This window comes from Dryobates pubescens, chromosome 4 (genome assembly GCF_014839835.1).
Source record: "Dryobates pubescens isolate bDryPub1 chromosome 4, bDryPub1.pri, whole genome shotgun sequence".
In the NCBI taxonomy this organism is placed as follows: domain Eukaryota; kingdom Metazoa; phylum Chordata; class Aves; order Piciformes; family Picidae; genus Dryobates; species Dryobates pubescens.
The window spans coordinates 28,467,654-28,494,121 of NC_071615.1; the positions used below are offsets into that span (position 1 = coordinate 28,467,654).

Consider the following 26,468-nt stretch of genomic DNA (forward strand, 5'->3'; position numbering starts at 1 on the left):
GGCTGAGAATTGTGATGAAAAGGACACATTAACATACAGGATGGCAGGCTTACAAAGATATTAATGATATGTTTTCATAAACCCATACAAATTAGAGATGTAAAAGATCTATTCATTTGCAGTTTAGCTGAATTCCCTATTTATGCCAGGATCATTCCTGCAGTCTATTTTTCTGAGCTTTGTTAGACTCTGCTTTAAATGACCCCTGCATCTGGTCTTTTACAGATACCCTGGGAGATTTTCAAGGTCATGGGATGGGAAATTTTGGAGCACTGTGTTTATCTATAACAGCGTTAATGGAACTAATAATGTATTCAGTACATTCTTTAAGGTTAATTACTTGATAGTTGATGTACCCTTAAGAACTGAAGTAGGCAGTTGTTCTGGATTCACTTGAGATTGTTACAAGAGAAGGGCAAAAGATCAAGAGGTTCGTGGGATCTTGCATTCTTTTTAATTTTTCATAATACTAGTTTTTCCTCATCTTTTAAAAATGTGGTCATTGTAAAACATCCACAATAGGCACAGTATTAACATAATACTTTTTATACATGGGAAAACTGATGATTCTGACCGCTGAATGCAGAAATAGCGAAGGGCTGTGTGAGTAGTTAGGACAGACCTCAGCAACTGAGGGTAACAGGTTTAAATCTCACAGATTTCTGGTATTATATTAGCTAGCTGCTTTTCTTCCCTACCCATCAATTTCCAGCTGCATTCTAAACTGCTGGAAAAGATGGATAAATACCTTGGCTGGAGGACTCCTGCTAAGCTGCTCACATTCATCTAACAGCCCATAAACAACCCCAGCTGGAGAAGTTAGGAGCTCTTCAGACGGTGTGTGTGACATGCAACTGCAAGCTCAGTTGTATATAGATGTGCAGCTCAGGAAAGGCAAAATAAGACTGTCACTAAACTGTTAGAAAAATAAATACCTTAATGTTTGCTAAGTGCTTTGAAAGCCCCAGATTTCAAATGTCTTGAAAACAGTATGATTGCAATAGAGCATTTTAACATATAGAGATATGGAACTTAGAATTGCATACTTGGCAGTGAAGGAAAATGCTCTTCAGATACTAAATTTTCACTGTATGGAATGGGTAATTTGTGTAAATAATACCAGTTAAAATGGGATTCAGGTAACTCCAGGTCATGCAAAATAATTGCATAAAAGGAGGTTGGAGTGAGATGAGAATCTGTCTCTTCTCCCTAGTATCATGTGATAGAGCAAGAGGAGATGGCCTACAACTGTGCCAAGGGAGGTTTAGATTGGAAAGCAGGAAAAATGTCTTGACTGCATGAGTGGTCAGGCATTGGAACAGGCTGCCCAGGGAGATGGTGGAATCACTTTGGACATGGTTTAACAGCTATGGTGGTCTTAGGTTGAAGCTTGGACTCAATGGTCTTAATGGTCTCTTCCAACTGAAGCAATTCTCTGATTCTATGAAAATCATTGGACAAAACCTGCACTTCTGTGAAAGTCTATGAAGTTCTCTGAAGATGAGCTTAGCCTGCAGTCGATTCAAAGTCAAGTCCAGATTTGAAATGTGCTGGCAGAAAGAACCAGTCTAGTCTTTATAACCCCTATATTAAGGACTCACAGAAACATTCAGGTTGGAAAAGACCCTCAGGATCACCAAGTCCAACTGATAACCCTACTCTGCAAAGTTCATCCCTAAACCATATCCCCAAGCATCACGTCTAAATGACTTCTAAACACATCCAGGATTGGTGACTCAACCACCTCACTGGGCAGCCCATTCCAATGCCTGAAAATAGGCATTGGAAAATAACTTTGAAGCTGGGGCTATGAAGCCTGTAAAGAAAGGATGGTATTTTCATTGTATGAGAAAGAATTGCACTGCTTCCTATAACCTGGAAATTATGGCACTTTTCTCAGATCCCAGGCACCACCACTTCAGTCCCTGTTCTGACTAAGGTTTCTGTTTTCTTCTTTGTTAGATTCTTCTTCTGTGTTAGATTCCTGCTTGAATTGGTGCCTTTCAAACTAAACAGAATTTTTCACAAGGATTACTTTATTTCACTGAGTTTTCTGTACAGCTGAACTAAATAATTCCACTTTTGTTTTATGAAGAGTATTTTCATTTATGCAATATCTGGTGTTCAGACATCTGTGTTTGCACACTACAATTGTCAAAGATACTGGATTAGCTTTGGAGTTCAGTTTATTGGCTGACTGTGAGAGAGTCCAGGTTGCACCTGATGCATCGCATTGTGTTTTACAGGAACCAATGAGAAAGTTCCAACTTTCTTTTTAATCTCAGTGACAGTGCTGGAGCTGTTACGTTTTTCATCCTTGTCTGACTGGAAGATGTTTTGGGATTTGATTCTTTTTTGAAGTATGAGTGTGTTTTTACACATAGTCTAAAGCCCAGCTCTATTTCTCAAATGAGTCAAGTGTTTTACTAGAAGATAAAATCCTGGTTGCAAGTATTTCCTAGGCAGAACATAGGGAAGGTGAATGTGTGGAGAGGGGAAAAGCAGCTGACTATAATTTGCTGTGAGAGCTTTACCTTTCCATTAATTTTAGTGTAATGATAGAGCTTGTACACACACACACACACCCCCCCACCTCCTCTTTCTCTCCATTCTCTTTTGTTTGCTTTGTTTAACTTAATTAATTCCTCAGGATTTACCAAGAGTTGGTACTGAAATAGCAGATTAGATGCTTTTGTATCACACTGTTAGGCTGATACATGTCCAGGTCTAGCAAAATGAAAAGAGGGACCTGCATGATAATTGTCTCCTCCACAACTTAAATAGAGGGTTAGGAGATTGCTTCATCTCTCCAACAGCCAGGTCATACTTGTAAATTGTTAATTGCTTGCAATAAAGAACATTGATTGTCATCTGCATTTAAAATGTCCCAAATTATTGTAGCCAGATTAAAACACTGTAACTTTCCCTTCAGCTAATTTGTATTTATGCTTTGTGCTGTGAACCAGCTCTTGGAAAAGGAAAGAGGAGATTTTGAAAATGTGAAGAATGTAGTGATTTAAATTCTTGAGGAATCCCATTTCTGTGATCACAGCAAAGGAGAAAAAGCAAACTGACAGTAATTTAAATATGATAATTTCTGTCATAACTTGACAGCAGATGCGAACAAAGGAGACATGAAATAGATGAAGACAGAGGAAAATTGAGAGCACAGAAGCTAGTGTATGCAGACCTGGATAACGTCTGTTGAAGCAGCATAACTTTGCTTGGTTTCCATAAATGCTCTGCAGCTAAATGAATGAAAGGTGGAATTTTTTTTATATATATGTTTTTTTCCTTTTTGGCAGGCAGTATTCTCTTTGACTTGGCTGTTAAATGAACACAGGATCAAAGCAGATTTTTTTCCTTCCTCACAGCAAGATGGTTTAATCAGTTCTTCCCTAAACTGAACACACACCTTTCTGCAAACACACACTACAAATACAGGGTAGGGAGAGGAAGACACGGCCTTTTAAAGGAAGAAGCTACTGTGGGTGACTGAAATACTAAGCTTATTAATTAGAGATTCTTTGTATGGCACTGGAGATATCCGATACGGTCTAGGAGTCCATGGGCTATAAGTAAGACATCTGTAAGTGGACGTGTGTCTGCATATTCTTGCACTATACAGTTCCTAACAATACCAAGTCAACAATGTGCTTTAATGAAGACAATTTTTTAAACCTGTTATATGAGCAAAAGGAAGCAGGAGGAGTTGACTGGTTTTGATTGTTATACTTGTTAAGTATTATCATTACTGCGTAGAAGAGTGGCGAGGGAGAGCTGTAGTTATAACAAGTGCTTGTTTATTAAAGCATTTTTCATAAACAAATTACTGCTCTTGTCCTTAGGTCCTGGTTTAAATCTTGAGCTCATGTTTCTTACAAGCAGCAAGCTCTCATTTTAGAATGGTCTGTTCTAAAAGCTTGGTATGTTTTCCTCCTTCTGAAAATGTGGATGTTTGGAAATGGTTAGGCTACACCTCAAATATTAGGTTGAGTTTTGGGCCCCTCACTACATGACTGACATTGAGGTGCTGGAATGTGTTCAGAGTAGGGCAGCAAAAATGGTGAAGGGTCTTGAGAACCCCTGAAACTAGGGTTGTATTGTCTGGAGAAGAGGAGGCTGAGGGGAGACCTTCTGGCTCTCTACAACTTCCTGAAAGGAGGTTGGAGCCAGGTGGAAGTTTGTCTCTTCTCATATGCAACAAGTGACAGAACAAGAAGAAATGTCCTCAAGCTGTGCCAAGGGTGATTCAAGCTGGATATTAGGAAAAATTTCTTCACAGAAAGGATTATCAGGCATTGGAACATGCTTCCCAGAGAGGTAGTAGAGTCACCATCCCTAGACATTATTTAAAAGACACTGGATGTGGTGCTGAGCGACATGGCTTAGTGGTAGTGGCTTAGCAGTAGTGGTGTGATTGTGAGCTCTGGCTGAGCAGTTGGATTTGATGATCTCAAAAGACTCTTTTGACTGCAACAGTTCTGTGGTTATATATTTAAATGAGTTACCATATGAGATACACCTACAGAGCACATTAGGAGGAAGGTAGGGAATGAGAATTAATAGGTCCCCTGCTTTGCAGAGCTTTGATACATGTTAGGTATGCCTACCAGTTTCTTCCTGCTCTTCTACTCCTCACTTTTCCATGGCATGTTCCTCTTATCTCTCCCCTGAGATGTTAACAGCCTCTTTTTGCTACTGTTGTCAGTAGCTGTTCCTGTCAGTTAAGTGGATTGGATATTAGGAAAAATTTAATTACAGAAAGAGTGGTCAGGTATTGGAACAGGCTGCCCAGGGAAGAGGTGAAGTCACCATCCCTGGAGATCTTCAAAAAATGAGTAGATGTGGCACTTCAGGACATGGTCTAGGTGTTGGGTAGAAAGTTGGACCTTAGAGGTCCTTTCCAACCTTAATGATTCTATGATTCTGAGATTCTTCCAGTTTGAAGCCACTGTCCCTCATCTTGTTACTTCATTCCTTTGTAAAAAGTAACTCTCCAGCACTCCTGTAGCCTCCTTCAAATACTGGAAGGTTACTTTGAAGTCTCCCTGGAGCCTTCTCCAGGCTGAATAATCCCAGCTGCCTATCTACATGCAAGAGGGGCTCCAGCCCCCTAATGATCTTGGTGGCCTCCTCTGGACCTGCTGTAACAATTCAGTGTTCTTCTTGTATTGAGGGCTCCAAAGAATATAATGGACTTCATATTCCCACACCTTTCCTTGTAGACACACATCCTTGTATATATATATGATTTATATATATATATATATAAAATATATATATATCTCATATATATATACACACACATATATATATCATATACATATATATATCCTTGTAGATATACATCCTGCTCAGTTTTCCAGTATCTGCATTGTGTTCACAAGCATTGTAAATGTTTGCAGGCAGTGTGTAACATGTTGTGATGAACTGGCCTTGCCCATCATGCTGGTTTTGATATGTGATTTCTGTAATTTTTTTAAGGTGATTCCAATATTGCAGTTCTCTGCTGGAATATTCCCACTTAGATGCCAGATACACAAGCACAAAACCATTCCAGATATGAGAGAGAAAACAGAATTCTGCCAGTGTTGCATTTTGGTACTATTAAAAAGTGGTGTGGCAAAGGCCAGGAATTGTCACATCATTAATAAACAAACCAGCACTCCTGTTGTTAACATGAGCTCTTGTTTTTTTAACTCAGAAGCCTCTACTTCCATTTTAGATTGGAAAACTTACAAAAAGGAAAGATTTCAACCTGAATTCAGGCCTGCAGTTTGCCTGTCAGGAGATTTTCTGCCATATTCACGTTAAGGAACTGCAGAATTTTTTGAGTTATGAGGTTAGTGGCTCAGGATGTTTAATTTGCTATCACTAGAACAAAGTGTGAATGTGCTCATTCCATATGGCTGCACTCAGAAAAAGAAGAGCATCAGCATTCCAACTGTTATCCAGATTAAATTCTTTTTGACTTTTTATCTGAAGTCAACTTCCAGATTTTCCACCAAAATGAAAACTTCGTTGTGCTTTCTCAGTGTTAGACCTGAACAGCTTTATCACTACCAACCTCATTAATTCAGCAGGAGCAACTTCCCCCAAAGCGTGACATCTCTATGGAAACCCAGAGAAGGTTACTCCTTCTGCCTTAGAAGTGCTTTTTATCTGAATGAAGTGGAGGTTCCTACTGCATAGTAGCAGTAAGAACAAATGTAACATCGCAAAGACCTAAACTACATCAAGAGTGACTGAGATGGATCCATATTATGAGCCCAGCAATAGTATGTGAAGCTGAAATGGCTTTCCTCTTGCCCAGTCTTAAAAGAATGAAAGCAAACTCAAAGGACTTTGGGTGTTTCCTGGTTTCTAAAAGAAAATCCTAAGTCCTTAGCAAACAAATAACAAAATTTAATAGCCTTCTGTAATAAGTCAGCTTTTAATTACCAGTTTGGCAGGTCATTGAAATTTAAAATGAAGTTGGCAAAGAGAGAATTAGGTTTCTTGAGCTACACTTTCTGTATTGTTTACCCCAATCTTAAGAAGAGTAGCTTGGAAAGCTTTTACAAACAGCTGCCTACATTATTCTGAGCAACTTAAAAGCCAACATATAGACAAATTATTTTCATGCAAGTGTCATTTGAAGGTTTTGACTTCTACCAACATTCCTGCCAAGAAGGGATAAGGACCAATCCACAATGAAATCTGATTTCCATTTTGCATGCTTTGGAAACTCAGATGCTACTTTATTACATTTTTCATCAAAGTAAAAGTAAACCAACATTAGTTACAGCACCAAATTTGCTGCAGAGCTTTGTTTAAAAATCAATTTCCAGATGCTCTCTGTGATGTGAAGGCAAGTCATGCATGAAGCAACAGATTTATTATGGTAAATATGTTTATTTACTTAGTGTTTATTTATTTGTTGTGGATTTTGAGGACAATTGCAAAGCTGTTGGTTTAGAACATTTTATTGTTGAAATTGCTTTGTGTCAGTGATAAATAAGTGGAACAGGCAGATAACTTTAGGTAAACATAAACAAGTAGGAGTTTGAGTGTGTAACATCTTCTGTAAGCATCGATTTAAGCAACAAAATCAGAGAATCTTAAAATCTTTGAGGTTGGAAAAAAACCCACCAAGATCATCAAGTCCAACCAATACCCATCACTGCTGAGTCCACCATTAAACCATATCCCTTGGCACCACATCTGAATGTTTTCTGACATACCTCCAGGTACAGTGATTCTACCACTTGCCTGGGCAGCCTGTTCCAATGATTCACTACTCTTGTAATGAAGATTATTTTTTTTTTCTGATATCCAACCTAAAACTCCCCAGGTAGGACTTGAGTCTGTTTCCTGTCATCCTGTCACTAGTTATGTGTTTAGATTTCCAGTAATTCAGAAGAAATGTGTTGAATGTTGTCTGCAGTAGAGGGCTATTTTAGAGAACTTTAAAAACAACACTAAGTCCACAATAGAATTAATTTCACATTCAAATTACTTGCCTCTTTCTTGACTAATTTTTGTAGCAACTTTCAGATGTTGTATCTGTAGTAGCTTCTCTGTAGTATGTATGCTCTTTATAAAGTTTCAATGTTAAAGAAGAAATTGGGGTTTATTCTTTTTGTGATTGTTTTCAGGGAGAGGAGTCTGTAGCAACTTCTCTGGAGGGTGTATATGCTCTTTATAAGAGCTCAAACATAAAATGAAATTGGGTTTTGTTCTTTCTGTTGTTGTTTTCAGGGAGAGGAGCAGGTTATTAGCAGGTCCCAAATAGCTAAATGAACTTACTGATGCTCTGACTGAGAATAGGCTTTCTAAGATGACTTGGTCCCAACAGTCCCTTACCGATCTCCAGGCCACCAGCATGTGTCCAGTTGTCAGCAGCAGCCTGTATTGCTATAACAGTCCAAGTGTGCTCAGACACGTTTAACTGACAGTGTCACAAGAGCTGTAACAATAGTGATCTGAATGATTTATTACAATTCAGCTTGTGAGTTCCGTGATTTATCTTCATAAAGTGCTAGTGACAGCCTCTCCACTGCATCAGAATGTTTTTAACCCAAGTAAAGTATGATGCAAAGATAATGTGTTTTGATGATTTATTGTCTGCAGGTCCTATAATTACTAATTATACCTGTGAGAGACCACCTAATGCATAAAATGCAACAGAAAACCTGTAATAAAAAATGATCATAGCAGCACAATTCAAGTTCCTATCAAACAGGAATTTTACAGTGAGGAGAAAGGGGAGATTTTCTGACCTTAAAAAAAAATAAATCTATATTTGGATTAAAAATTTTAAAAGAAGCTATAGAATGGAAGAAGAAGGGGGGAAATGTCTAGAGATCTGCCAGGTTTTTACCTCTCTGTTTTTTCTTATGGCCTCACTTGTGATCTGAAAAAAAATGAAATTATTAAAAGGAAATGTGGAAAAGACATCTCAGTTACTAATAATTCCTGAAGAAGCACTTTTTTCTTAATTATAGATTGGTAATCATTGAGAAAGATTTAGACTAAGCTGTACGTTTCCTAATCTTTTCCAGATTTACAACATATTTGTCATCTTCCTTATGTTTCTTTGCTTTACTTTTTTGTTGTCAGGGGTGGTTTGGGTTGGGTTTTCTTCCTGGTATATAATTTAGTTTCTTGCCTACTCGAAACACACATAAATAAATAAAGTAGAAAGATACTTGTGAAGTAAAAAACAATAATCAAATGGCTAGTACAACTATGTATTAAGTAAAGAGCTCTAGGAGACTTCTGATCTGTATTAGTACTCCACTGTAATAAACTGTTAAACTATTCAAATCTATCATTTTCCCCCTAACAAAGCACCTCAAGGAAACAGAAAAGAATCACACAGAATCTAGCATGGTGAGGGTTGGAAGGGACCTCTCGTGATCATCTAGTCCAATCCCGCTGCTAAAGCAGGGTTGCCCTCGGCAGGTTGCCCAGGATCACAATGTCCAAATAGGTTTGGAATCTCTCTAGGGAAGGAAGTTCCACAAACTCTCTGGGCAGCCTGCTACAGGGCTCCAGCAATCTCACAGCGAAGTTTCTCCTCCTGTTCACATGAGACCTCCTGTGTTCTGGTTTGTGCCCATTGCCCCTTGGCCCCACTGGGCCCATCCTCTTGCCCCCCACCCTTTAGCTGTTGATCAGTGTTGAGAAAACCCCTCTCAGGCTGCTCTTCTCCAGGCTAAACAGCCCCAGAGCTCTCAGCCTTTCCTCTTCACAGAGATGCTCCAGTCCCCTCAGCATCTTTGTAGCTTCTTATGGACTCTCTTCAGTGATTACCTGTCTCTCTTGTACTGGGAGCCCAAAACTGGATTTTGTATTCCTTAGGCAGTTTCTTTAGAGACAGAACTTAATATGTATCTTCAGCTTAGTTAGTATCTTGCTTTGAGTTTTGACAATTGTTGTGTTGAGGTGAGTATTAGAAATGCATAATTGAAGGACAATGTTTTAAGTCAGAGTTGTGATGACTAAAAAATGACAAAATAGTTTCTTGATAGATGAGAACAAGTTGCATTCATCTGGATTTCAAAGGTAGCATTTCTAGCACTCTGCTCTGATCTCAGTGCCACACTGAGCAATCCACTGCTGAGTGGCTGCATTGGAAAGAAGTGCCTCTACTCACAGCAGCTGGGGGCTGGAGTCAGTCTTCATTTTCTAGGAGTCTGGGGAAGCTTTATTGAAGTTTGGGTTCATCTGGTGCTGGTAAGGAGCAGCAAAATAAGGCAGTGCCTGGTTGACAAAGGACAGCTTGACCTTTTCAAATGTGTAAAGGTATGGTGTGGTCATTGAACCTACACATTCCTCTTTCACAACCCCTAGTGAAAGGCAGAAGTGCTGATATACCCAGCTGGCAGGGAAACACAGACTTTTTCAAGTTTCTTTGCTTCTTAGAAGGCTACTTTCATTAGATGCTTCTTCCCAAATGACCATATGAAATCTACTGTTATAACCTAGGCAGGTTTATGGACATGTTTTCTGAATAATTTCTTCCTGAATTTGAGGTTAACTTGCACTGTCCAAGAGCAGTCTGTGAAAGGCAATATGCAGTACAATGCAAAACAGTGCTGCAGTGCTAGCAGTTTAATTATGTTTCAATGGTTTTCATAGAAAAAAACACTGCCTAGGGTCCAAATATTTTTATTGTGGTTCCCTTTGGGAGATACTGTATTACAAAGAATTGTATTGCAAAGAAAACATAATGCATAAAAAAGAGAAAAATTATGTTAATGATGTGGATCACTTGAAACAATCATTACATTAAGACCTTAATCTGAGTAAAGTTTACTAAGAACCTTTTTTTTTTTTTTATGTGTGTGTTGTCTTTATGGCATTGAAAAATGTACACTTAGCAGAAGTGCCAGCAAATGCATGCAAATTCTAGGGTAAATATATTCTTCATGGGGCCAGGAGATGCCACTTGAACTTCTTCCTGTGAAGTAGGTTTAATGCCCCGCAGAGTGCTGTGGCAGGATGGTGGTTTATCACTTTTTTCCTTAAAACTCTTGATAAAAGAGGACTTGTTTGCTGTTCAAGTCAAGATCCTAATGTCCTCAGCAAATGCTTTAAGCATTTTAGACCTGGCTATATATCTGCAGTAGAAAACAGAGCAGCAGGATAGGAGTGGATCCGCAGAGCAGAACAGTTCATGCTGAGACCTGAAAGTCCATGCAATGCTATTTGCATGCTTGAGATGGTAGCTTGTTATTTTGGACTTAGTTTCATCTAAAGGAAATATATTCCTCAAACTTTGAGACTAGTACTAATGCAAAACTAGGTCCACTATGAGGGACAATTGCAAGAGTGGCTTTATGCACACACTCCAGCATCAAAGTGAAAACTAAACGCAGTCTGCTTGTAAACTTCTGTCTCTTTAGGCATCTGGTTCATGCACAAAAATGTCTTCTGCTGAGTGGTGTTCACTGCTTTTGTTTATGGCTGCAAAATTGGTCTAAAGAAAGGTTAAGGCCAGCCACCAGATGCCATTCATAGGGTCTCAACCACAGTATGAACAGTCATTAGAGAAAGTAAGTCTTCAGAATGCCAGCTGTATCCTGGGCTGCAAAAAAAGAAGTGTAGGCCAGAAGGTCAAGTGAGGGGATTCTCCATGTCTACTCTGTCGAGACCCTGCATGGAATACTGGGTCCATTTCTGGAGTCCTCATCACAGGAGAGACATGGACCTGCCGAATCAGCTTCACAAAAATGTTTGGAGTGCTATGATGAAAAACTGGGCTGTTCAGCCTAGAGAAGTGAAGGGTCTGGGGAGACTTTGTGGCCTTTTTAGTACTTAAAGGGGTCTCTATGAAAGATGGGTACAGACTTCTCAGTAGGGCCTCTTGCAACAAGACAAGGGGTGATGGTTTTAAACTAAAAGAGCTTTTTTTTTCTTTTCGTAGCTAGGGTAGTGAGACACTGGCCCAGCTGGTAGATGTTCCATTCCTGGAAGCATTCAATGTCAGGTTGGATGGGGCTCTGAGTAACCTGCTCTAGTTGAAGATGTCCCTGCTCACTGCAGTGGGGTTGGACTAGATGACTTTTTAAAGTCCTTTTCAACCCAGCACATTCTATGATTCTGTGATTCTATAGCACTGTTTTATTCTGGTGGTGGAGTATTCCAGGTCTGAAGTTTGAGTTTTGTTGAGTAGTTTGAGTGCAATGAAAAATAATGACAGAAAGAATAATTGGTTGGTCACTCTATGTGCTAGCTTATGTCCATATTTGGTGGGAAGCAGTGGGTTTGGGTTTTCTACCCTATTTGACTCTGCAGAAGAGGCAGAGGTTTGTCTAAATCCTTGTAAAAACTGCAATATTGTGTTCAGAAGAATACTGCAATGCTTCTGCTGCTCATTCCATGAGGCACATGTACAATGAAGATAAAATGATAGAAAGGATTTTTGTGTAATAGGATTAAGAGATGAAGAGGGCTTCAGCGCGAATTTCCTTGCCGAAAATCTTGTGCCTACAGCTTGGTACATCTTCTAAACAGGAGCACAATGGTTGTGTTACAGATGCTGATTTTAAAATATTGCCAAATGTACAACATAAAAGCTGCGTTAGAGTATCATGAGTAAAGTGACAAAGCTCAATCGCCTCTTCCCCCATCATATGCTTCAAGCTCTAAAAGATGCTAGAAAATGTGCATTAAAAGACCTGTTTGGCTGTCTGAGATGTATTTAGGCTTCAGTTTGGCAGAATGTTTAAAGATATGCATGGCTTTATAGCTTCGAGTGATTTCCTGCTAAAGCATGGTTTTAAATACCCTTGTTGATTCAGAGCAATCCCCTGAGAATCTCCTTTCAGGGATTTCAGTATCAAAACAAAGTTACATTTAATTTTGACTGTTGGTCAGGAACATGTTGATTTACCTTTAGTCACATGGAGGTTTTTTCTGCATTTTATATCTGCTATTTCCTGCCAATATGACCCTCACCACCAAGTTCTCTTTTGTTTGTAATGAAGTACTCTGTTTGAGCCAAAATGAGAGTGCTCAAGTTGGGCAACTGTGAGAAAAACTAAGGAATTATGAATAAATCTATGCTGCTTCTCTTTGAATACTTCATGGAATCAGAGAGTCACTTGAGTTGGAAAAGACCTTTAAGGTCATCAAGGCCAACCATTGAGTCTTAAGAAATTAGAAGTTTGAGAATCACTTTTCTATCCTGTCTGGAATATCTACTTATTTATTTTTATGTATTATTTATCTGGCATGAATGTACAAACAATAGGAGCTATCTCTAGCTATACCAAGCACCCTATCAAGGTGTTCAGGAGGAGACTTGATAGGGTGCTTGGTTGCATGGTTTAGTTGATTAGGTGGGTTGGATGATAGGTTGGATGCAATGATCTTGAAGGTCTCTTCCAACCTGGTTTATTCTATTCTATTCTCTATCTTGGTATCTCAACTTGATTAGTCCAAAGGGAAGGAAAGGGAAAATAAGTTAGCTTCTGTATTCTTTTTCACAGTCTGAGTAATTGTAGTGACAGAGGGCTTCAAATTCAGAAAAGCCTCCTAAAAAAACACCAAACCAAACCAAAACAACAGACAAACAAAACCACCACCAACAAAAAAACCTAAAGAATAATATCCAATGTGGACCAAAAATAGACATAAAACAAGTATCTTTCAGTTTCATGAGATGAAAAGGAAAGTTCTGGTTAGTTCACTTAAAATATTAAGATGCTGAGCATATAGAAATAATAATAATTCAGTGCAGAATGGTATCTGGCAGGTGACTGTAAAAGCTATAAAGTGAAATTAAAGCTTTATGAGTATGATGCTGTTTCAAAGATTTATTCCTTATAATTTGTAAGAAAAGGAAAAAAAAAGAAGTGTAGACCTTTTTCTAAAAGAAATCTGGAGGTTTCTTCTATGAAAGATAAGGTTTGGATAAAGAGTGGTTAAATCACCAGTTTTGGTAATGATTATTGAAATTATTTGAAACCTAGCAATAGATCAGGTTTTATATTGGCATTCTTGTGCTTTTAAGTGAAGAAAGAAAAGTTACTGTGTTCTGTGTTCTCTTCAAGATATAGATAACTGCTTTCAAGTCTAAAAGATGATGATCTCTTATCTGGATATGGGCCACTGTGCTGCTTATAGTTACTGTTCTTACAGAATTACAGAACAATGGGGGCTGGAACGGAACTCTGGGGCTCATCTAATCCAATTCTCCTGCTAAAGCAGAGTCATCCAGAGTAGGCTGCCCAGGAACACAATTTCCGTGTGGGTTTGGAATCTCTCCAGAAAGGGAGACTCCACAGCCTCTCTGGGCAGCCTGCTTGAGAGCTCCAGCACCCTCACAGTAAGCTTTTCCTCATGTAGAGATGGAACCTCCTGTGTTGCAGTTTGTGCCTGTTGCCCCTTGTCCTGATATGGGCCACCACTGAAAAGAGTCTGGCCCCATCCTCTTGCTCCTCACCCTTTAGCTATTGATCAGCATTGAGAAAATGTCCTCTTGGGTTGCTCTTCTCCAGGGTAACCATCCCAGGTGTCTTATCCTTAGTTTCTCAGTGCTGTCAGTTAAAAAGCAGGTAGAGCCAGACAGTGATCTGGAAAGAGTTTTGAGCCAGTTAGGAGGAGTTGTGGTAAGTAATTGATGTGTATAAGGTGTATTTGTTCATTAACACCAACATTTTCTCTGCAAGATGAAACACATTCCAATTTCTGTGTGTACATATTTAATACCTAAGGCATAAAAAGTCTGTGATTTTTTTTTCTTCCCCCCTGAGAATAAAGAATGTGAGAAGAGCAGCAGGAGAAGGAAAAGGCCTGGCTTGTAAAGCTGACATTGTTTCAGCAATTGCATGATTCTGTGACTTTAGATGATTTGTGGCTGTGGATATCAGCAGACTGTAGCACTTGTTAATAGCCACTGCATGGGTCACTACCTTTTTTAGGAGGATTTGATTCTATAAGATTAACTGTAGAAGAATTTGACATCTTTTGTTACTACAGTTTTCTTCAAGGCATAACTCAACCAGATGTTATCTTTTCACATTCTCTGTTATGTATGAAATTCTTGTACTATTTTGGTATTCCTTAATCTAGTCCTTCTTCCATGCCTATAATAAGCAAAACATCTGTTTCTTCTTGTTCAAAGTGCCTACCTCAAGAGTCCTACTTTTAAAATAATGTCATTTGAATAGAAATCCTAGATAGGGAGAATGCATTCATTATCATACTTAATTTTAATTTGAAACCAGCAGGGAGTTTGTGGTGGCAGCAGTGTTTCCTTTCTTTTTTATTTTCTTTCCCTCCCCTCCCCCCTTTTTTCTCAGCTTCTATACCAGAAAGTTGCAAATAAATATATGTATCTGCTCAGACAGGAGAGATTTAGCTGCAATGATAAATCACCATTGTTCATTTGGTATGTTGTCCATTCAAAATTTTTCGGGAAAAAAAATATCTCTAAATAGAAAGAGCCATATTCTACTCTGAATGCTGACTCTTAGTTTACTGAAAAATCTAAGTTTGACTTTTTAAAAGTCCAAGCAGAAATAATTCCTCAATATACTTAAGGCATGTAATAAAAAGTTACAATAAAAACAAGTCATGAAGCTGTACAAAGTTGTCCTTCATGGGAGAGTGTACCACGTATCCCAGTAACAATTTTAGTCCCTGAACAGAATGTTATCCCATTAAGAAAGGAGTTTGTTCACACTGCTGCCTCTAAAACACATGTAAATAAAATAAGAACAGAACACTGGCAGAGATGAAAGCTGCTCTTAGTTACACCACTGGGGAGCAAAGTTCTATAAACTGCGTACTTCCTGAGTACTGGTGAGGAATCCTCATTAGCATCCCCAGGTAAACTCCAGGAAAATCATAGAAACACAGAGTGGCCTGGGTTGGGAAGGGTTGTTAAAGATCATCCAGTCCAACCCCCACTGCAGTGAGCAAGGATATTTTTAAGTAGATCAGGCTGTTCAGTGTCTAACCTGACTGAATGTTTCTGGGAATGGAGCATCTACTACCTCTCTTGGCAATGTGGACCAGTGTTTCAGCACCCTCGTCATTAAAAAATGTCTTCCTTCTACCTAGTCCAAATCTCCCTCTTTTAGTTTCAAGCCTTCACCTCTTGTCCTGTCACAACAGGCCCTGCTTAAATGATTGTCCTCACCTTGTTTAAAGACCCCTTTAAGTACTGAAAGGCTTCAGCAGAGCCCTCCCACAGCCTTCTCTTTCCCAAGCCAACCACCCCCAACTCTCTCAGCCTCCCCTCTTAAGAGAGGTGTTCCAGTGCTCAAAATGCAACAGTATAAGGTTTTCTAAGGAAATGCAATATTGCACTTGAAATTTTGTGGCAACTTTGAATCCCAGAAAAGTTGGCAATATTACTGTCAGACCACAAAGCTCCATAAGGATGGTTAATACATGCAGCTAAGAGGAGATTATCCTTAACTCGTGAACATTTTCTAGTCAATACAGTGAAGATTTCATGATGCAGAAACAGTGTGATCTTTCAGGACTTGCTGGGAATAATGCCAGCTTGTAGGGGAAAATATTTTTCATACAGGCAAAACACCAGTGCCTCTAGCATACATCTCACTGATATCAATGTACCTCCCTTAGTGTGCTTTGATAAATGCTGTAGACACAGAGAGAATGCATAGAATTAGGTTTAGCTGGTAACCTACAGCTCTCTCATACTCTGATCCACCTTCCCTCCCCTCCTTCCTGCTTTGAGTGATTCCATCGTTCAGCTTATCAGTGGGGTGCTAGTGAGCATGAGTTGTTTTCCCTTCACTGCCCTCTGGGAGAGGGTACTCTGGGAAAGGGTACCACCGACTGGCTAGAAGCAGCCATGCGCTTCTTAGACTAACAAATTGCATGCCACATTTACTTGTTAATTCAGCAGAGAGCATCATTTGTTTCTGTGCTTTAGGAAAATATTTCAGGCTTTCTAAGATTTAAAGAAGTACATAGTGACTTGGACAAATACTTTCCTCTCCCCTGACACCCAAAATAGTAAATGTGGAGGCACTCAACTCACAAGCTGGTTGTGATGGAGAGGATGGCTTTCTTCTTATTTTTTTTGCAGTCTTTAGGCTTTTTTTTTTTTTTTTCCTTGGGAGAAGCTGAGCTGAGTTAATTTCTCTCTTGTTTTACATCTCATGCTTCCTGAAAGAGGAAGTTGAACTCTCTGATACTCATTAGGGAACACAGCATTGCAGCAGTAATAGCTACGTGGTCTGATGTATGAGATTGCTTGTTTACCCTGCATATAAGGTTCCAATCCTTCTTCTAGCATTATTTAAAATGCCATACTAGAACAACACAGGTATTGCAAAACTAATTAATTTAGTGTGCACAAAGCAGGCTAGAACATGCAGTCAAAAAAACACAGGTTAAAATAGCTGAAGTATTTCACATCTCCTGCAATGTTAAATTTAAACCACTGCCCTTGATATTCTGTTCTATTCTATTCTATCTTCTTTCCCTTTATGAGTTTATACTAACAATAGAAATTAATTTTTCCTGGGTTGTAATTATGTGGTTTTCCATTTCTTTTTTGTCTGTCAAATATAATCAAAATGACAAAAAAAAGCTTACAAACAGAGAAAGCTTTTCTTATGTTTACTATATTGTGTCTTTCATCTGTTCTTATACCAGATTGAGCAAATTTTGATAAAAAAAAATAAATCCTTGCTGATAATTTTTAGAGGTTTCTGCCACTTTTATTCACACTAATGAATATTCAAAAGTATAACACTGCATGGTATTTCAGGATTTTGTCTTAAATGTGGAAGTAGTAGGAGAAAACTTTCATTAAATGTTTAGGTATGGCTGTTTGCCATGGATATTAGATCTTAGAAGATAATAATCTCTTGACTCTTTTGAAAATTTATCTTCCATTATACTTCTGCTGGCATGTGCATCCCACTTAATTTTAGAAACAGATTATTGCATTGTGTTGTGTTTTATTTTGACAAATAAATCATTTCCTAGGAAATATCTTGCTTTAGATGAAGTCAGCAGTCACAAGCGTAATGTGCCCTTTTGTCCTTACTACTCACTGTAGTTAAATAGATTAATCAATACATTTTCCTTTTTGAACATGATCATAAAAACCATCAGGAGATATTCCTTAGTAGTAAAATGTAGAACATGGCTTTTTGATGGGAAAGTGAGTGATAACATTTGTAGTTAGATAAAACTACAGCTGACAGTATAAACACTTCAGTAGTTCCAGGATTTGTATTTGTGATATGTTCTTTTTTGATAGCAGTTACTTTATTAGCAGTGCTTTGTTATCACACTGAAATGATTTCATTCCTGCAGTAGCCTTCATTAAGTGTTACATAAGGGAGAGAGACACACAAAACTCTTAATAAATATTGGACTAAGCAGAATATTCCAATGCTTTTTGTTTTTCGCAGGCTCTGGTCTCAATGACGGGCAGTGGCATGAGGTCCGGTTCCTAGCTAAGGAAAATTTTGCTGTCCTCACCATTGACGGTGATGAAGCTTCAGCTGTTCGAACAAACAGCCCTCTGCAAGTTAAGACTGGAGAGAAATATTTCTTTGGAGGTAAGAAAAAAGTCAAAACAAATATCTGCTTAAAGTGCTGTCGTCTTGTAAGCTACAAAACAGGTGAAACAGAGCTCAAGATGCAGTTAATTCATGTGGATCTTAATGTTGCTAAAATGGCTAGGTTCCACTCATAGTAAAATAGTAAGCTAAATTTCACGTTTAAGAATGTTTTTACACCTCCTCATCCTTGACAAAATAGACCTTTAGAAAGTCTGTACAAGAGTCCATCAAAGTACAAATGATTTCTCAGATTTTTGAACATTTCAGGGACCATTCACTGAGAATGAGGAGACTTCCATTATTAATTTAATGTCACTGAGAACAGAGACAAACTTCCCAAATTTGGAGTCCTGGAAACAAACAAACAAAAAACTATCACTGTTCATGACAGGTCTGATTTCTTTAAGAACTACCATCATTCATGATAATTGAGAAGCCCATAAATCGAAGCCTTAGATTATTCACTATTTCTGCAAATTGACAGACTGAAAAGTGGTCCTGCTGGTCATAGCCTGAATGTTTATTCCTCTTGCATGTCTTAGCATTTATAGAAATATCAGAACTCTTGGATTTTTTTTTATATATTTAAATTTCTTTAGTAAAAACCCTATTTCCTATATACTGTAATTTACTATATACTCTATACTACGATTTACTATACACTATAATATCTTTATGCACTACTGCCTTGTAGGAGAAGATAAGGGTTAAGTGAAATATAAGTGTTATTTTTTCTGCTGTCGGCTAGGCTTTATTATTAACATCCAGTTTGGCAATGATCTGCAGTCTCTGCTCAAGTAGGACTCTCAGCAAGCTGAAATACTAAGTAAAAAAACACCCCACAGTTGTGAATGGTACTTAAATCTTTTTGTCCCACACTTGTTATCAAGTGCCCTGCACGTGTGAGGTTGCACATGAATACTTCAGGCAGAGAACACAAGTTTTAAAAGCAGAATTCATCAGTGTTGAAAACTGGGTTAGGTTGTCTTTTTTAAATTTACAAGGTACATATCTAACCAAAATAAAGTGTGATGCTGTGAACAGTCATAACGTTACCTAAATGATAGAAAAGTTAGTGGCATATGAATTATCCTAAGTACAATGGGGGAAAATTCTTTAAAGGTTATTCTTATTTCACTATCACCAAATTCAAGCTGATCTGTCACAAGAGGTAAACTTCTTGTTGCTGCACCATGCATATTTTCCAATATCTGTAATTCACATAATACCCTGAAGAGTGGGGGGGTTTAGCATATTGCCTCAAATAAGAGTTCTAACACAGCCACTTGGCGCATACTAAAAGCCTGAAAATTATTTTGTTGTCAAAACACGGAACCTTCAATTTGTTAGAACAGTCTGAGACACTCTCATAAAATGAACTTAATAAGCACACACGGGAGAAAATGAAAAGAAATGCCATACAGAAGACATCCAGCACTAAGCTTTGTTAATTTGGAAGGGAAAATCCCCAAACCATTATTATGTTTCTGCAGAGAGATCGATTGATTTCTTCTGAAATGTCTTACACATCTGACTTTTTGGTTGTGAGGGAGAGATTGTCTAGTTTCTCCAGGTCGTTTTTATATCTCTTTCAGTCAAAGTATGGGTTGACTTGTTATTGTTTCAGTTGAATTCTGAAATCTGTTTGACTGATAATTGGTGACCTGTACTTTATAATTCTACCAATTCTTCCATAAAACAAGGTATGCATGTAGAAATGGTTCTAGTAGGCTATGAAAGTCAGTCATTAATTCCCTTAAGTGTCATTCCCACATCTGTTCAGCCAAGCACATGGTCCCATTGCATAATCTATGGGGGTTTTATTTTCCCTTATCATCTTTTATAATCTGGAAAGTCTTCTAAAGGTACAGCAGAAGAAGAGCAGTGTCCTGACCTTTGCATCACTTTTGGTTCAAAATAAGAAGTCCACTTTTGCAGCACTGTACTTTTGCTTTATAAGTACCTCAAGCTGAGAATCTGAGGATGTTTTATTTTTGACTTAGATCTGAGGAACCTGTTTTTTTTACTTAAGGTGTGTTGATTGCAGTTTGATTATGACTCAGTCCAGTATAACTGGACAAATGAGAGAGGGATTGCAGAGAGAGGATGGTTGTACCTGGGATTAGAAATTTTGGCAGAGGCAGGAACAAGGCTGAGTCAGGATCCTTCCCTCTCTGCATGCAAATGCTACAGTAAGGGCCAGTTGAATACTGCAGAGACACTGAGGGGTTAACAAAAGAATAGCTTTGTGTACATTTATATACAGTTATAGGCTGGCTTTTTCCCTTTCCACTTTCCCTTCTCCCATGCTGGTGTATGTGTGAAGCTGGGTGATAACTGCCTGTTACCCTTCAGTACAACTCATTCTTTTTTTCACTCTGGTTTTATTTGCCGTCTCTTTCTTGACTTGAATTTGGGTTTTGGCAAAGAAGTGAACTTCCTTTCCCTACTAAGCTCCAGAGAGTGATGTTTCTTTGTTATTTCCAATTATCTGCATAAAACAAAACAAAACAAAACAAAAAGGCCTAGAAAGTGAACTATACAGTGGAAATGAGTCCATTAACCTCATTTGCACTGCTGGAGATAAGGGGCTTTTGTGAGGTGTCTTAAGCTTGCTCCAAACCACCCAATAGCTGCTTAAGGCCCAGAGGAAATATTTTATTAAAAGCATAATTTTGACTTGTTTCTATTTTACAGCATTTCATTTTAATTGTGTCTGCTTTCCCTCTTCTTTTCACTGGCTTAAGGATGGGAGAGTGTTTAATATGAGTGATAAATCTTCACTGAGGACAAAGGTATTGTCAATCCACTGTGTGCTGCTTTGTCTACCAAGCAAAGATGAATGGACTGTGCAGTAAGTTTCCTGTGGGACACCAGTCTGTGGCATACAGAAAGTCCTTCCATTCTGAACAACCATAGAAAACACATTCTGTATGTCATCTTGTTCCTGGAATACAATTAATTTCTGTACATTGTGTTGGTCTAAAATCCCATAGAACTGGAGCTGGTGAAAGGAGTAGGGAAGTCAGATGAAAGAGAAAAAATACCTTCCTCTGTTTCATGTGTGCTGGGCTTTTATGTATGTGCATCTTCCCTTCTAAAGACCTGTCATGGATAACCAAAGCCTTTGAGTGGTGTGTCTACATTTTATATCAAGTTATCCCTTGCTCTCTTTGTGCAAAGTGATCATTAACAGCTCTCAGAGTCGTGGTTAGACTTCCTAGGTGGTGTTATTGGGATTTCAAAGCACTCAGTGTCATCATAATCACAAGTATTACCAGAAAAGTGGCACAGGGTTTTTTTTAGCTTAAATTCAAATGTGTTCAGCAAAACTAGAGGTGAGTTATTAAATCTGTCATGGTTTGGGCTAGACCAGCACTAATTCTGCTCGGTGTTGTGCCTTCCCAGCTCAGTCTGCTCAGTGAGGCACTTTCTGCAGCTCAAGGCAGCTTTGCACAGACAGTGGCTGCTGCTGCCAGTGACAACACTGATGGGGAGACCAGAGACTTGGGTGCAGACTAAAGGCACTGCTACATCTTGTGTGTCACCTTGTGATGCAGGAAGGAAAAGGTACAGCTGTAGGGAAAATGGGACAGGCCAGATGACCCTAAACTGACCAACAAGGGATTCCATCTTGTGGGTTTCATGTTCTGGATAAAGTTGAAGGATCATCAGGGTCACACCTGTTCCTTTGTGGCCAGCATCTGAGGAAGACTCTCTCCATTCTGCCTTCAATCCTGATCCATGACTTTCTGAAACCAGTTCCAGAATCTGGCTCCTGAATCTCGTTCCCATCTAGTATTGAGTCCAGTCTGGGACTTCCCCAGTGCATGCCCACAGCATCAGTGGTGACAGTGACTAATTGCCATCAGGGGGCTGGGTTCAATATTGATTTGTATCTGTTTCATCTCATTCTTATTATTTGCATGAAATCTGGTTTAGTTTCTTTCCCAACCCATCAGTCTTTTTCTCTTATTCCCTTTCTCTTTCCTTTGGGAAGGCAGAAGAGTTCATGGAGAGCCTCTGGCCCTTGTTTAGTGGCCAGCCTAGCCCTGACCCTAGACAAGATGCTATGTGACAAACAAGTGGGATCAAACCAGCAGCATCTCAGATTAACTTTTACCTAGAGAAGGAAATTAAAGTCTCTGCTGACATAATTCTCTCATGCCTGCAGCTTCTCATATCTCAATAAATAATGCCGGTGTTGGGTTCTATTTGCATTTCTGCATGTTAATCAGATTTATAAGATGTTAAAGCTTCAGTTTGTGTGGCCACTTGTTTCTTTAGCATTTATGACCATGAGATAGGATAGTCCAATTTGCATTCCTAAGGAAAAGGTCCTTTCAGTGTTACTGGAAATCTTTTTTATCATCATCATAACTCTACTGTAAGCTCAGACACAAATCCATGAGGACAACACAAAGCAAATTCAAAATAACTCAGAACATGATGTGATCTTGTGTATCTTCAGTATTTATCTTCAGAAATCCTCCCAGGTCAGTCCTACAAAATATGACAAAAACAAGAAATGGAAAGAAACGAATTGGAATTAGCTGTGATTTTTAATGACACTCATGCTTTGGATTGTTAAATCCAGGATAAGTCAATAGACAAGCAAGGACTGAAGATGTGCAGAATGTATAAACATGAACAAAGCATGGAAGTGCACTAAGCCTCTCTCTGCTATTTAATACATAATACAAATTCTTTATCATCTCATCTGCTCCCCAAACAATGGAACACAGCTGAATTCACATGCTTTTTAAACAGCTGAGAACAGGAGGGAATTGACCAACAGTGCCCAATAATTCAGTTCCATGTGTTTTTCCCATCATATTCAAAGTTTTATTTATTTCAGAGAATTTGGATTTTAGACAAGTGAGACAAGGTAAAACTAATGGTGACATTCTGTGACTGATTTTCAGTAGCATTGTTAGTCATGTTTCAATACTAAGACACCAACACATTGTGTAGAACAGTACAAGCAGAAATCATGGAACTGTAGAATCTTAGAATTGTTTTCATTGGAAAAGACCGTTAAGATCTTTGAGTCCAAACATTACTCCATTCTGCAAAGTCTGGTGCTAAACTATGTCTCTCAGCACCATACTGTGGCAATGCCAGCGACGGGCAGTGTGAGCGATCTGGCAGTGCAGGCCTAGAGCCTGACATGGTGGTAGGTCATGCTCAGCAGAAGTGCAGAGCCAGCTAGCAGTACACCAAACAGTGCTGTCTTGCAGCACTGTAACTAAAGCAATGCACTGGTAGCTATAAACATAGCAAGTTATCTTGGGACAACAGGACATGCACCTGCATCAACAAACCTGGCGTGTCATCAGTAGTTGGGCCAATAATCTACAATAGTGTGATGTGTGGTCACTCATAGGGAAACAATGAGTCCATGCCAACAAAGCACCCTGAGTTTATATAAGTTGTGGAACTTCCCTTGCTATGCACTTCTGCCTATCCTATCTCTTCTTCTTCCATGCTCTACTTTACTGTGCTATACTCTCACCATAGGTCTGCGCCATAGGCCTGCAATACTGGAACAATAAAGGATCAATACCCGATCATATTGGTCAGCTGTATTGATTCCAATAATCTCTGCCGCCGAAACCATACCTCTGCATCTTCTGAACACTTCTAGGTATGGGGATTCAACCACCTCCCTGGGGAGCCTATTCCAGTATTTTAAAACCCTTTCAGTCAAAACAGTTTTTTTCTAGTATCCAACCCAAACCTCCCCTGGTCCAGCTTGAAGACCTTTCCTCTTACCCTATCTCATGCTGAAAAAAATCCAGGTGCAGGCAGAAAGCTGATACTTTGTGCAAGCCATTGAAAGATTGAATGTTTGATAATGTGAGTTTAGGAATGAATATATGGGAACATGAGTCTTGCTGGAATAGCTTCAGCTTTTGTGCAAGGGTCTATTAGAGGTGAGAAATGTCTGACCACTGAAAAATGAATGAATGAAGTTTCAAGATGTGCTCTCCTTGCTGTACAACATAATGTTTCTAAACTGAAGGTGATAGCCCTGGAGTATAGGTCTAGAGGGTTCTCAAAAAAAAAGAAAAAATAGAGTGAGGGAACTTGCAAACACTTAAGTACATTTCTGTGCACAACAGATCAGAAAATGACAATTTTTTCAATAAATTTTCTTGTTTAAAACCAAGAAAGAACAAAGAATGAGGAAGATCCTGTTCTAAAGGGAATAAATCTGCATTGACATGGGAAGGATTGAACTGGCCTCACAGAACCCTGTTGCTGTAATTCTGTGGGTATGTGATTTATTTCCTTTTACACTAAATACAGCAGTCATATTGATTCCTGAATCTCAGTCAGAAGCAAATTGTATCAATTCTCTGAATATTACAGAAAATTCAATTTAAAAATAGAGAAAATTCCCTACATGTCATAGCTCTTGACTCCCAAGAGAAAGGAAAAGGACTTGGCAAATTAGTAATACTTACTGTAAAAGGAAAACTTTTGAAGAAGGAAATGTCTGGTGAATACTCAAAAGGGAGCTATTTGAGACACAATCTGAAGTGACAATTAAACCTTCTATCTCATATATCCCTCTTGTAGATGCTTTACTAGGTCAAGCTACAAGGTTATTAATGCCAATAGCAGGAAAAACTACTTACAGAAGGGGAAGGGCAGGTATTGAAATGAGCAGTGACTGTTTAGAATCATAGAATTGTTTTGGTTGGAAAAGACCTCTAAGATCATTGTAAGTATTAATAACTTTGGAAATCTGGTTTCATGAGCTATCACACCTTCACAGGTAAGCCTGAGTAGTGTGGGTTAGAAGAGTGGGCAGTGAGGTGGATTGAGAGCTGGTTGAATGACAGAACACAGAGGGTTGTGGTCAGCAATATCTGTTGCTAGTGGTGTTTCCTAGGGGACAGGACTAGGTTGTCTTGTTCAGCATCTTCATCAATGATCTGGATGAAGGGACAGAGTGTATCCTCCATGGGTTTGCTGTTGACACCAAACTGGGAGGGATGGTTGACACCCCATCAGAATGTGCTGCCATTCAGTAAGAAGTGAACAGTGAAGTTCAACAAGGGCATGTATCAAGTCTGGGGAAGAATAACTCCCTGCACCAGTACAGGTTAGGCATTGACCTGCTAGAAAGCAGTGTTATGGAGAAGGATCTGACAGTGCTGCAGGACAAGTTCAGCCTGAGTCAGCCGTGTGCTCCTGTGGCCAAAAAGGCCAATAGTATCCTGGGGTGCATTATCAACAGTGTGGCGAGCAAGGCTCTCCTGCACCTCTACTCTTCCCTGGTGAGCCCACATCTTCAGTTACTGTGCCCAGTTCTGGGCTTTTCAGTTTAAGAAACACAGGGAACCACTGGAGAAAGTCTAATAAGGAGGACTACAAAGATGCTGAGGAGCACCTATGTGAGGAGGAGAGGATGAGAGGAAGAGACCTGGGGCTGTTAAGCCTGGAGAAGAGCAGTCTGAGAGGGGATCTTCTCAATGCTTAGCAAGAGCTAAAGGGTAGGGTGCAAGAGGATGGGGCCAAACTCTTTTTGGTTGTGCCCAGTTATAGGAACCCAGGAGATTGCCTCTGAACATAAAGAAAAACTTCTCTGTGTGAGGATGCTGGAACCCTGGAACAGGCTGCCAAGAGAGATTGTGTAGTCTCCTTCTCTGGAGAGGTTCCAAAACCACCTGGACGTTGTGATCCTGGGCAACCAGTTCTGCGTGACTGCTTTAGCAGGGGTGTTGGACTAGATGATTTCCAGAGGTCTCTTCTGACCTCCACCATGCTGGGATTTTGTGAGATGCCAAACAGGAATAAAAAATAGTCAGGGTCCATTCCAGAACTCAGCACATTACAGCATTTGTGAAAGTGGGAGACAGAGCAAAAATACAGTTATTCAGGTAAGAGGCGTGCCTAGCTATGTGGTCTGAGCGAAGAATGGTGCTCAGTGCTGATGGCAAATACTGGTTTATCTATGAAACCTGACTGCAGCACCAATTAAATGTATAATTACTGTCTGTTCTTCTAGTGTATAAACAAACCTCAGGTAGCCCTTTGTGTCTAGGGCAGGCTGGCAATGAAATGCTTTCGTGTTTGCAGTCCCAGGTTGTTATTAACCACCTTCCACTGGAGACATCACATCCCATCCTGTAAGAAGTGGGAGCCTAGGCCTCTATCAGGAACTAGTGCTGCTTTGGCAAATCATGAGGCAGTTTTTAAAGGCTTCTGTCTTTCCAAAGAAAGAACTTTATTGAATCTCACAGTCAGTGGTTCAGAGATGATTTATCTGCATAAAGCAGCAAAACTGAATTGTGGAGCTGAAGCAGACTGTTTAAAGCATCATGCTTCTCTTGCCAGGAAAGCACTGAATTTACATGCCTAATACTTTGCAGTAGGAAGTAACACATTGGAGATGCACAAATC

At 39.2% G+C, this 26,468-nt stretch overlaps 1 protein-coding gene across 1 annotated transcript in view; it reads left to right on the plus strand.

The window, feature by feature from the left end:
* CNTNAP2 (contactin associated protein 2) overlaps window positions 1-26,468 on the plus strand; it is a 1,034,004-nt gene that overhangs the window by 597,823 nt on the left and 409,713 nt on the right. Inside the window, exon 9 of the mRNA XM_054160987.1 lies at window positions 17,901-18,050. Coding sequence (XP_054016962.1) covers window positions 17,901-18,050 — 150 coding nt within the window. The remainder of the gene's footprint in view (window positions 1-17,900; window positions 18,051-26,468) is intronic.